Source organism: Ctenocephalides felis, unplaced genomic scaffold (assembly GCF_003426905.1).
Source record: "Ctenocephalides felis isolate EL2017-DRISC unplaced genomic scaffold, ASM342690v1 CF-g0.4_SCAFFOLD_01170, whole genome shotgun sequence".
Lineage (NCBI taxonomy): Eukaryota > Metazoa > Arthropoda > Insecta > Siphonaptera > Pulicidae > Ctenocephalides > Ctenocephalides felis.
The window spans coordinates 25,086,276-25,100,779 of NW_020537324.1; the positions used below are offsets into that span (position 1 = coordinate 25,086,276).

At 27.9% G+C, this 14,504-nt stretch overlaps 1 protein-coding gene across 1 annotated transcript in view; it reads right to left on the reverse strand.

Annotated features, from left to right (window-relative positions):
• Positions 1 to 14,504, reverse strand: part of LOC113366989 (nitric oxide synthase-like) — a 107,896-nt gene that overhangs the window by 82,628 nt on the left and 10,764 nt on the right. Inside the window, exon 2 of the mRNA XM_026608628.1 lies at positions 5,758 to 5,859. Coding sequence (XP_026464413.1) covers positions 5,758 to 5,859 — 102 coding nt within the window. The remainder of the gene's footprint in view (positions 1 to 5,757; positions 5,860 to 14,504) is intronic.

A 14,504-nucleotide genomic window follows, 5' to 3' on the forward strand; every position in this document is an offset into this window, starting at 1 on the left:
TTTAGTAAGAGTATATCATTACCGTTATTGTATGATTACATGCAGTAGATGAGACTGGGTACGGTTGAGCCAGGGTACGGTAGTAACTGTCGTCATAACAGCTAAATTATACTAGTTTTGAATTAGAATCCAAAGGGAGAAAGATAAAGAATGATTAAAACAATTAAATTGTGTACAGTTATATTATTTTTTTGTTATTTTGCTTTAAGATGAGCATTGGTAATTATTTACCGGCATTAGTTTTTGCCTAAATAATTTAGCTAGTCAGTCATAATAATGATTGTTTTCAAAAGAGTGCATTGGGTACGGTTGTGACATGTATTTCTTGTACATTTCGGGTAAAGATTAAACAGATAAAAAAGATTAAAACAGACAAAAAAAAATTCTAACTTAACTGAGACAAAATACAAACGGGAAAAAAAGAAAAATTGAAAATTATAGAAAAAAAATTTACGAAAAATTGAAGAATTGTTTGTTTCATTAAAAAAATATTATGTTATATTTTATTCATAAGCTTTGTTTAAATGTTTTTATGCTTTGTAAAATGGTTTTATGTTTTGTTAACAATAAAAAACGTTATAAATTATTTATATATATTATTTTTAACCTATTTTTATGCCTGTCACTACTGACGCCAACCGCTGTCACAACCGTCCCTCGGATGTGGACGATTGTGCCACAAGCCCATTTTATATGATTCGATTTTATGACTAATATATCGTATTTAAAGACAGTATTTAGTATCTCCATGTAGACACTGTTCGAATTACCATTTAATTGATTTTTCATCCAGTTACTGGTCAACAGGTGGCACAACCGTACCCAGGCTTTCTTACAATATTTTAAACGAAGAGTAATTAAGAATTTCAGTTTTACAACAATCATGCCGCAGTTGTTCTAATATTAGAAATTTTAATTAAAAAAATTAAAACGTTTTATGCTATCTAAATAATATTAAAAACAATTGTTTCTCCATAAAGTTTTATATCATTATGGGAATATATGGCTATTGTCCATTATAAAAAAACTTTACGATATAAAAAACAAAATAAGAATGATTGAAACTGCAAACCTGTGTTATAAAAAACTCCAATAATCCTTTATATACCATCTTCACGTATTATAGCGCTCAGAAAATAATAGAGAAAACAATGTTTACACGATTTTATTATAGTTTCAGTTGCTCCCAAGAGTCTGATATGAACGATTCGGTCGTAAAAGTTCGATAATATCTTCGAGAACGTGATTTTAAAGATTGATTGAAATAGTCTCTGGAATATTTCTAAAGGTAGCAACAGAAAAGATTATTCTGAATTCTACTGCATTTGAAATTGTAGTATGTACGTATGGAAAAATTCATAATAGCATAAAGGCCAGGTGCATTACAAATCCCATTGGTGATTCTTTTGTTAGATATCAAGCTGCATATAATGTTTTTACAACAGAATCCGAGTCGTTCGGAAGCTGTTTAATGTTTGCCGAGGGAATTCTGTCGGAGCACTCTTAACAGGCGTTCTCGGTTTTATTGAAGCAATTACATGCTGGACTTGGCTATATGTTGCTGTTGGAGATTTTTCTTGGATAATTTAATATACTTACTCCTTTTTTCTTGATTACGTACAAACAAAGTAGGTACTTATATTTGTAATGCTTCTATGTATGTATCTTGCATATAAATAATTTCATGTAGGATAAATGCAATTAACTACAATTAATTTCACTTAAAATAATATAAATCGCAAATTATCTAAAATATGTTATAAAATTTAATTAACAATTTTATAAAATTTATATGTTTGTAAAAATCTGCCACATTTTCGTGAAATTCATCGACTCAAACGATGCCAGAAACTTTGTCCAATGAGTATTGAGCAGGTTCACTTTGGGGAGTATGAAGATAAGTGTTAAAATGTGATTTAGATTAAAAAAGATAGTAGTGGAGTATTTTTTTTAGGTGGAAATACTGAAATATTGTTCATAAATACGATGGATTGATTAATCATAAATCAAATCATATAAGAAAACAGCGAGTGTCTCAAACGCCCGGCTCAAAAGTAGTTAAAAAATAGCAGATTTAAAGTAACCCAACATAAATCTTACTTTTGACTCTTCAAATGCTCTCTTTAAGTTTCCCTATTAAAATAAGCAAAACAAACTCAAATCAAATCTCAAAACTCAAAACAAATCAGATCTTTAATAAAAAATTACCAATAAATAAAAAAATCCATACAAGTAAATAAGAGTTTAAAATAGAAAATGAATTCTGAAATTTATATTTATTTAAAGCAATTATTTCGAGAAAATTTCTTACAATTAGAGATTTGTTGAGTAACATAAAAGATTTCTTTTTCAAACAAAATGAAAAATGTCTCAAGAACGATGTATAATTGGATCAAATTTCTCAAGCAAATGATTAGTTTTCAATGTATTCAAATGATGTCATCTATCGAAATATCTAAATATCCGAAACCCTCTAAAAATAACAAACAAATTCGAATTGGAAAGTGCAATTTCTGTAAAGTATTCAAAAAGTAAAATCAATGAATAAAAGAGTCAAATTTTAATTACACTCCTGCTCTTTTAAATTTTTTTAAATTTTATTTTCATTCTGCAATCTATAAAAATAATTATATTTAGCAGAGAATGCTGACAAGTTGTTTACAATTGATTGTTTACAAATTAGTAGATATGCCCAGTGGCCTTATGAAACGTTTTGCTATTTTAGTTTCTAGAAGTATTTAATTGTAGGGAACTAGTAAAAAAAAATTAAAATGAACTTTTTTTGAAAACTAAAATATTTTTATATACTTAGTCATAGATTGCAAATTCCAACTTGCAATGAATATCATCAACAAAATTTTTCACAAACCGTAGTTTTACTTTTGCGCTGCACGTGCAAGTATTTAAATAAGCCATATTGCTTTGAATAATGTACCCATAAAGATTTTAGAATCTGTTCACATGCATGCAATATTCCAACTGGCATGCTTAGTTAAAGTATGCTAAAAGTTCCACTTTTTTTAAATACAGTTGCAGTAAGGCTGGAATAAGTGAATAAATGTAAAACTTTTTGCTGAGTAAGGCGAGGAAATATCTATCAAAAACAATAGTTTCGCAAAACTATTGTTATAATATTAAAATGTTTTTTACAATATTAAAATGTATCTTACCTCGTTAAAAACAATTCACATTTAAGCATTGACTACATTACATAACATAAAATTAATTATATCCTATAAATATAAATTATATAAATTATTTCGTTTACGATATATTTCAAGTGTACCAAATTGTAAAATTAATTCTGTTAATAGCCCGTATAACATAACTTTAATTACTAGTTTAAAATATTTTATATCAACAATTATTAATTATTGTACTATAATTTGGATGAAATTAAAAACGTTACATTAAATTTACTGTTAATATAATTATAAAACCGTTTTCAAAAGTAAAATTAATAAGTATAAATTAAACAAGTTCAAGAAGAGCATGTTACATTTTATTATTGAAAACTCTTCATGATCGTAGTTGAAACAAAAAAAATGGAATAAAATAAGACTTTGTTGAATGAAAATTTAATGGAAAACAAAAATGAGAATGGAGGCTTTCTAATAAACGGTTTTTATCTTCTCGTAGGGTAAGTTATTGTAATCGTCCAAAAATCGAATTTGAAAATTTTTGCATTTCTCGACGTTTTTAAGATTTCTGAACATTTTGCATACCTCAGAACAAATGGATGTGTGTGTGTATGTATATATGGATACAAGTTTTCAGTCATGTTTTCGGACGCACGGATCTACCGATTTGAATGGTTCAAAAAAACATTCGATTCCTATTGACAGGAAAATGTGCTGATTAGTTGTTGTTGGCAAGGCCAAGACAGCAGTTACAATGATGAAGAGCAAAGAGCGTAGAAAATATAAATCGAGTTTTGAGAGAACGGAGCATCCGATTTGAATGATCTAAAAACATTCATTTTGTAATGATTGGGAGAAGGGATGATGAGTTTTTAGCAAAGGCAGGCCCAGCCATTTCGAAGATACAGAGTTAAATGTCAAGTTTTTGAGCAAACTAAGCGTCCGATTTAAATGATTCAAAGAACTTTCTGCTTGTTTTAACAAAATAATTGATTTTTGTATTTTTTTTGTATATCGAAAATAATTCAGATTTTAAGTTTGATTCTGACTAAAGTTCTAATATATTATACTTTAAACAAATAATTTCAACTTTGCAATTCAGTTTATATTATTCTTATAAATATTAGACAATGTTACAGTATTTATTATAATAGTCTATTTGAAAACATTTAATATTCCTCGAACATTTCTTTACGGTACGAGAAGTTCCAGCAATTGCCTTAAGGCACAATGTCATACACCCCACTAGTTTATGTTTAAAAGATATATATATATATATATATATATATATATATATACATATATATATAATATATATATATACATCTATATATATTATATATATATAATACATATATATATATTATATATATATATATATATTAATTTACTCTTTGGTCAAGATCAATCATAAAACTGCATTTATCACGATCATTTATTTAAAACTTATGATTTACTTTGCACTTATCTGCTAATTATGTAAAAACTGCTCGACCGATCGTCTCGCAAATCTAATCAAGGTGCGTCTTTATCAAGGTTAGAAATTAGTAAGCCGTTTCTGAAAAAACTTTAACAAAAGATCAAGTTTTGACTTATACATTCCAATTCCAAAATTGGTGCGAAAGGATAACTTGAGCTGGTTAGAAGACATATAAATATAATTAGCTCGAAGAAAAGGCTCTATGAAGTTTATAAGTTCATAAAATAAAATTTAAAGAAAATATTGTGACAATATAAAATAAGTCGATATAAATTTTCTTAACTTTTGATAAAGATAGATTATATTAAAATAATCAATCAAAAGCTACCATGTAAATTTTTTGCAAGTACCTACGTTTAAATGATTCATTTAAAATCACCTAAAGCGATTTTCCACTCACATAGAATTACAAAATCTATCACTTCTCATATAGTTTATAACTAAATGAGTAAACTATCTTAGTCTTAATTGAAAATCACTTCTACGCCCCACATACGACGCGCATTAATGAGCATATCTCTCGATAAACTTTGCAACATCGTGCAAACAAGCAACATATGCTATCGTGATCTGAAAACAGGGAATGTCGAAGGGTTCACAAAATTACCTCCACTATATTAGTGGCATGAATACTACCAGGAATTGTTAATTGAACCATATATACAATATACTGTTTACCACTCTGCATAAATTTGGCAATTTGCTTCAGTAGTCAGAATAATCAGAAATTAAATTCTGCACATCAGAGATCATACAATGTTAAATAATAAAATTATTACAAGATAACTGATATTATATATTGAGCATATCTCGATAAACTTTGCAACATCGTGCAAACAAGCAACATATGCTATCGTGATCTGAAAACAGGGTATTGTCGAAGGGTTCACAAAATTACCCACCACCTCCCTATATTAGTGGCATGATTACTACCAGGAATTGTTAAATGAACCATATTACAATATAACTGTTTACCACTCTGCATAATTTGGCAATGTGCTTCAGTAGTCAGAATAATCAGAAAATTAAATTCTGCACATCAGAGATCATACAATGTTAAATAATAAAATTATTACAAGATAACTGAATATTATATATATACTCGTTATATATATATATATATATATATATATATACTTCATTGTTCCTGATATTTCCTTTATTAGTGCTATATTTGATATGGTTGCACAAAGCTTCAAACATTCCACTTGTAGTCGTGACATACCGGCAGTCGAATACCTGTTAAATACCAGAGGTAAATTATGGACAATCAACGCCATATATATATATATATATATATATAAATTTATGTTTAAAATCGAATATATTTAAAATATTTCAGTAAGTAATCAATGCAAATATAAATAAAATTTTAGAGTCGAACAAGGTTCGAAAACCAAATTATTACTCTTATAAAAGTAACATGCGTTAATAAATATTTATTTTAGAATACTGAGAATGAAAAAAAAAAAACTATTCTAAACTTCATATTATGATAATTATCTAACCAACAGAGCATTTTACATTAAAAAAACTCAAATTGCAATTAAATTAATGAAAAAATTATTTATCTCAATTTGATTTCATTTCCATTCCGAATGTCTTATAAAATAATTAATATAGAATTTGTATATCATTATGCGAAAATTATGATCTGCTATCTTTGGTAAAATAAAAAATAATAATATTAATTTTATAATGCATATAATACAATTCTATCATTAATTCTATCATTTGCAATAGATATCTCGCAAAACAAGTTTTATTATACACAACTTTGTTAATTTAAATTCAAAGCTCATTTTATATGTACGTATGCACAGCCTGAACTTCTGTGGTAGACGGAAGGAATCGCAAATTGGACTCCCAAAATAGAAAAGGTTTATTTGTCTTAACGGAGATGAATTTTCCATATTAGGTTATATTTAATTTATCCTAACTTTATTAGATCAATTTAATATTAAAAATTATGTGGTTAGTTTGCACGTAGCATAGTAATTTAAATCTAACAAACTATATTCAATTAATTGCATCCTATGTAATAAGACTAATTTATAAACTGGAATACTTTACAGATAACTAGTTGTATACTAAATATTGCAGATTGGCACAAAAATACTACTTTTAAAGAAAAAAAATTAAATACAAAAACAATATCAATGAAAAACATCACCTTGAGTTATATCTCCGAAGTTAGTAGATTTTGTTCTCTAGAATTTTCTTTATCAGTGATGGCAAATTCGGTTAATATTTATTTCAACATTCAAAAGTATCCATCAATTAAAAAAAAGAAAACTGAAAACCCAATAAAACACAGCTTCAAAAATTTAACGATCCACCCTAAATATTGACCTGACTAAGTAAGCAGCATGGCAATTTAATTGGTAAAAAATGAGTAAATACAGATGGTTCCAAGTCAATTTCTTTTGGTGAATTGTAAGCTTCATTATATGCATATTGCGAACAAGGTACAGTGCAATTTAATTTAAATCAACTGTTCCTCTGTCCTCTGTTATTGATGAAAACAGGCTTAACTTCATCAACAAATAATTGACTTCAATAAGGACATGTGGTACGTTTCGCCATTCGCGCAATGTTTGAATTGGTGATTGGTTTTGATTTACGTTTCAATTAGGATTATCTATAGCGAATATCAACTTATTTGTCTATCAACTCAACACCAGATGTGGCTGACTGCATAAATGATCAAGTGCATAATATTAAGAAAAACAATCCGAACGCAATTTGCATACTAATATTGCACTTTGATTATGATTGAACACTTGCGTACAAAATCTGCATGCTATATATTAATTAATCATAAGTATGCAAATATATGGATGTTGTTATATAAACGCAAAATTAGCGCAAAATTGCATGTTATTTAGTTGTAGAATCTTAGATGATGTAAAATATGTTTTGAACATGTGAGTGTGATATGATAATACTTGAATGTAATTTATCTTTTGGTTTCACATGACATTCTGGTAGAATTTTGTTTTTTTTTTTCTATATTATTAGCTGATACATTTTCAAGAATACATTTCAACATCAAACAGAAATTCCCAGAATATGTATATCCAATACTCTTTAAGAACCAATTTCTAATAATTAAAGTTCTGTCCTAAAACAACATGATCATTTATTGATTATATTGTTTCATTTGTAAAAGATTTGAGATCAGGTTCTTCACGCTTTTTCTTAATTAACGATAAGGATCATTATGGTCTTTATACTGAGGCTTTGGAATGATATGAGGACACATATAGCGCATATAAGACATAAGTATTTTAATCGTGTTATTAAAATGTTTATTGCCTTTTTTATATCCATTAAAATAATATATTTTGTAAATAAATAATGTTTCTCAAATACCTAAATACTTAAACAAATCTATTTAAATTTCTAAATCAAAATATACACAAAACTACACTATTTACTTAAAAAATGCAAATCATATAAATATTTTAACACACATAATAATAAATTCAATAAATTAAACACAATAATTATTTTTTAAAATATTTCATATCGCGGTAACATTAAACGCATTGTAAGTTATTGGACTAAAACAATAGCATAAAAAGAGTGCGCGTAAGGATCACACGCGATTGAAGTAAAACTTTAATATTGTATGAGTAGGCAATTAATAAAAATAAAAAAACATCATATTTGAAATTTAAAAATCATTTATTATAATCACATAACATCAAAAAACAGTTAAAAATAAAACAACACGATAGATTATTGCTATCATATTTCATATATGATTGATAGGTTTGTGATAACTAAAATGAGAGACATAAATTTTGCTTTGTAAACTATGTACATTTCTGGAGAAAACAGCATCAATAGTCGAGCCATATCTTGTGGTTGAATCAAATGGAGAATTATTCATCGTTAAATTAAATTTATTATTTAAAAAATCAATTAATGGTTGAGATTCTTCTGAACGAAAATTGACATTAAAATCTCCAGCAAGAATTAATGGTATCTCGTTGTGTGATTAGTGTTTAAAAGTTTTGCACCCTCATTAGAAAAATGAAGTAACTGCTGATGTTCAATTCAAATAATATTAATATGTTTTTATTGGGAAAATTTAAAGGACGACTATAATCAATGTTTGATTCTGTGTGTTCACACAGCGGTCAACTGCAATATTACCTACTTGTGTAATTTCATTAGGAATATCCAGTAATATCGTTTGCGCAAGAAACTGCAAAGGAGTCGCATTATGAAGAGTATCTGAACATGAATGATAGACATTAGACCTACAACACCATCTGCTCTTGATTTTGATCGTTTGTATTGAGTAACGCAGTAATAGTTCTGAATATTAATTCGTTCATTATTAATCCAAGTTTCCGAAAATAACAAAAACGTACAACGTTGTAGCACTTTATCCTTGCAGATCAGGCAAATGAGCTCGTAAACTTTGGCAGTTAAAGGAAAGCAATGAAATGCCGTTCAAACTTATTATCTCACTCAATTTTTCTTCTTGTGTTATTAATCTACAAGTTGAAAGTCTTTGGAATTCAGTTTTTATAAGTCCATTAATCTGCTGGCCGTTTTCTTTCATAATAAAATTTTTTGTCGTTGTTTTTAGAAATGATGAACAAATCCATTAATGCTGGTAACTCGTGATAATGCAACATATAGAAGCTGCTGATTATGTGTTTTAATTGTATTCATATACAATTTTTATCAAAAGTACCACCCTTGTGATTTGTGTATTGTGAGTGCACAAGCAGACACTAAGGAAAATGATTTCTTTTGACAAATATGATTTTTATTTCTATTCATTGGAATAGATGAAGATTTCCTAAAATCGGCACAGCTGTCCTACTGATATTAGAGTTTTGAATATGATGTGCAGCTTTCTTCTTATTTTGTTACCTATCTTACCAGGAATTCAACCCATAAACGTAGAAGTTCATCATTATCGCCACGTTCTATGTACACTAATTTTCCTACACAACCATTAGCTAAGCCATCACTTACATCAATATTAGTTGTTATTATGTAAAATTTATTCAGAACTAAAATTATTTCATACGGCAAACCCCCGGTATCAATAACCGATTTTTGTGAAACTGTTGACGAATGTATGATTGTTGATATGTCGCATGGCAACCTACACAAATATCCGTGGCAGTAGATATTATTTTGTCTTCAACGAGATTCATATAAATTTATTATATTCCATGACACATTTATTCTCTAAGAAAGCCTTATTCCATGAGGACATAATACAGCAACCTCTTCTTTTGTAAAAAAACGTGATTCAATTAATGCAAGTTCATATAGGGTTTAGCGCTCGACTTACGCATGACATGACGGAGTGGATACTCGCGACATCAGCGCTTACGGCGTCGTAGTGTTCAACTTCACGTTGGCGTTTTCGTTGCATTTGTACGGATTTACACCCGTGTAGCCTAAAGAAACTTTTACACACCCATTCGCGCCTAAGAAGTTTTACTTCAAAACTTTATGTGACGAAAGAATTTTATTGTATTGTATTATCTTACCAGTTTTAACTAAGTTTATTCTTTCATCATTATCATTTCTTTATAATATATTAATAAATAATAAATGCATATCATTAAAGCAAATGATAAAAATAAACATCACAAACTGACAATGAGAAAAATCGATATACGGTGGAGCGTTCTTGTACTTTTGCACATAAGATTAATGGGAGTGTGAAAATCAAGTAAATATTCAGAAAAAGAATGTATAACAGAAATTATACATTATAGAAATAAATAATAATAATAGTCTTATCTTGATTATTTTTCATTCATTTTTAAACATCTTCAAATATTTAAAAAATAGTATAATTATAATGTAATTTTCTTGAACATCATTTTAAATAAATACAATTTTTAAAAAATACAAAAATAAATATTTTTTTGCTTGAAAAAGATAAGAAAAGTCTGAAATATGTATTATTTTTGCTAGCATTACATGGCATTAGTTTATATTTGTTATATAACACATTTGATGTTGCAAGTTTACTACAAATATGGAACTAAAAGTCATGTAATAGTCTGACATAACATATTTTAGTAATAATTCTGCATTTCCCATGAATATCACAGCAAATACAAGCACGTAGCAAATACACATTCCGAAAAATCTTTCAACGATTCCCATTCAAATACCGATTTTTATTATTACGGTTATTCTCCATCACCTCAATTCACATGCAATACTATGGCTTTGGAATAACATTACCGGTAACAACAAAATGATCCTTTTCTGTCTTAGATCATGAAAATCCAAGGATCAAAGTCAAAAGAAAAAACTCAGCAAGCTTAGTGTTCTTAGTAAAACGATCGAGTTAGGTTAATGGCCAAAGTGAAAGCACGAATTCTACATAAAATCATTATATCGGTTTTCTCTGCCAGTAATCCGGTACATCGGCATGGATCGACCACAATTGCATAACGTCAAACGGTAATTGTCAGGTTAACATTCAGCCAAAAGGGTTTTAACAAGATTATCTTATAGGGTGGTTTTTCGTGACTAAATGTAGTCGTTAGAAGATATTTTCTTGATAAATTGAGAAAATTGACGAGGAGATTAATTCTAAAAGCGTGTCAGATGATTATGCAATATGGATAAAAATGTAATAATGAACTTGTGAGAAAAGATTAGTATAGAACGACTAACATCATGAATTTAATTCACATCATATTTTGTTTTCAATTAAATCATCCTGAAGAACAATAAATTAACATCATCTTCTTTAAAATCATAAGCAAAAAGTAGTTTCAATTCTAAAATTAACAAAACATAAAATATTTAATATCAAGAATATATATTTTTTTCAAATTTTTGCATCGCAAATTTATAAGCAAAAAAATGTAGTTCTACTACTTCTAAAATAAACAATGACAAAATTGTTGCATTGCTTCAGAAAAAAGACTGTTGGTATTTTTATAATAGTCCTCAAGGATGTCCATTAACAAATGGAGATTGTAGTTTTAAAACATAAGTAAAATATTTTTATACTACATGGGTAATTTGAAGAAAAAATATATTTTTTAAAAAGTTTTAGTATCGTGTTGGAGGTTAATGCTTTTAACACTGATTCGTATTGATTTAGTACTAATTTAGTTAGATTCACAAATAGAAATTCATAGAAAAAAGCACTGATAGTAAATCTATAATGAATATATTTAAGTTTTAAGTTGCTAACTCTATTAATGTAAGCAATCATTTGCAATAAAATCTTTACATAAATTATGTTAAAAAAGTTTGGCAATGAAAACTATACTAAAAGTTTCAAAGAACATATACTTTGTAGGCCTTCATATCTGTTTTGCTCATATAAGAAATATTTGATATAAATATCACAAAAAAAGTTTCAAATTAATTTCTTGATATAATGTTTACCTAATATTTATAAATAATTTTTTTTTAGTAACAATCCGATCAAAAAACTTCTATAACTCCATGTAATAGAGTACATACAATATTTTTCGATAATTTTGAAATCTTTTATGCTTTAAATATATTAGTACTTTTATTATAAAATAAAAAAACTCTATAAAATATTGTATTTTTTAGAATTATATCTAATCTAGCCAAAAAGCATGTTTGTGCTGATTGTTGAAATCCAAATATTATATGAAACACAATAAAATAAAATTATTTTATATAAACTAAAAATTGAGAACTATAAAAAATGATAATAATAATATTGCAAAACGATCATGATATAGAAATGATAATTAGATAAGAATATCGTGTGAATATCTTCTTCAAATTGATAAGCAATGAATATATAATAAAAATATATTAATGTAATAAAATAGTGGTCTATGGCATCGTGCCCTAAACAAATTGCTGAAACTTCCAGTACAAACCAAAAAAATTAATTTATTTAGAAAAGATTATTTTTTTACTTTTAACTTAAATTTTGAAAATATTGACATTAAAAAAATTTTTTTTTAATATTTAGATACATTTTGGAAATTTTGAACATTTTTTTCAAAGCAATCGCGTTGCTTTAGCTGCATAGAGACGATATATGGAAGCGCGTAAGCGCCGCGTCGCAGTCTAACGGACAAACATTTTACGGACCCATAGAAATACAAACAAAATTTATACTCATTTTTAAAAATCTCTCTATAAAATATCTGATAATTTGATGTGCATATGTCTAATGTTAATTTCTGACCATTAAATGGTATTTTTTCACTCGATCTCTGAAAACCGCTAAACCTGCTTTCCCAAAATTTAATCAGTTCTATATTTTCTATTTTTTATGAACATTTAGAAGCCTCTGAAACGCAAAGAGCTATAAGTTTTGCGATTACTCTAACTACTTACTCTACGGGAAGGGAATAATATAGAACATTTATTTATCATTATAGAAATTATAGAATTCATAGTTTTTTTAGACTAAACGTTATCGAAACAAATTAAAAAACATAATAATAAATACTATGATCGCGTAGATATCTTCAATCAGTAGGTTGAACACATTTATTCTTCGTCATATCACAGTCCAGAACAATGAAATTCAACAATGGTAACACGAGAAAATGGTATCTCCTCGAAGCGAGCTGTTGTGCCCGGAGCGTGTATGACGGACGTGCACACAGAACTTACGGCAAGTAACGGCAACGGGCCGTTCTCGTCCGTTATCTACAATGCATCCCGCACAATGCAATAAAGGATCGCACGCCACGTGAACGCCATATCAAATCGACGCACCTTGATGGTATTGTAACAATATTGGGGGTGAGGAACTAACATAAAACATTGTCGATTATAATTATTTCATGTTTTATACTTGGTATTTTGTGGCTATCGTAATCGAAACAAATCGATGTTCCATTTCTTTGATTGAAAAATATATGTGTATTTGTTTTCCAAGGATTTTCAGAATCCTTGCAATAAATCATCATGAGATATTTTACAACATACATACAATAGTTGGGAAGACAAGGCCTAAAAGTCCGCTGGTAATAAACCACTATCAATATCTTAAGAACAAGAAGAGTTAAGAATTTTTTCAACAGCAACGAAAATAGAGAAAGAATATGTATAACCAGCCATCTTGATTCCTACGACGTTGCTATCGAGGGATTAACGGCAATGTTTGAAAACCATAACAAAAGTATTTTATTTTGTTGTTAGTTTTTTTTTGTTATGACCATTGTTGCTTAGATCACGAGACCTTAATGTAATTGGTAAACATATGTTAATGTTGTATTATTGATTTTAAGTTAGATTCACAAGTTTTCTTTATATGGCCTCTTTTACAGAGGTGGTGTAAGAAGCACCAACTGAACCTTTACTTGGAAAAGGCGTGAACAATAAAAATTAAAAAATAATAAAGTAAATTAACTTAAAAAAGCAGTTTTACAAGAAATAAATAGAATGAAAGTTTATTTCAACTTTGCTGCTAAATATTTTTATCTAAATACCAAATTAGGGCTATATACAAAATTACCTCTGCAAAACATATATGTATTCATGAAATTTATATTTCGAATTGGTTGATTAATGTAGCTAGTATTTCGTTAAATTTTTTCAAAATTGTAAATAATACATTGGACCTGCTTATCCCTTATGGGACTAAGTGACAAATTTTTCAAAAACAGCAATTTATGCATTGATGAGGAAATTAGCTGATAGTTTTACTGAGCATAGTCAGATAGTTGTTTGTTTGATATGTATATTTTTGTGATATAATTGGTTTAGTTTTCACAATATAATTGCTCGAATTCAAATTGCATGTGTATTTTATTTTCTTGATCGGTAGAACTAATGAATATAATCCTAGCAATAAATCACGGAATATTTTACAAAATACAATCAAAAGTAGGAAAGAGCAAGGCTTAAAAGTCCGCATGTATATATCATCA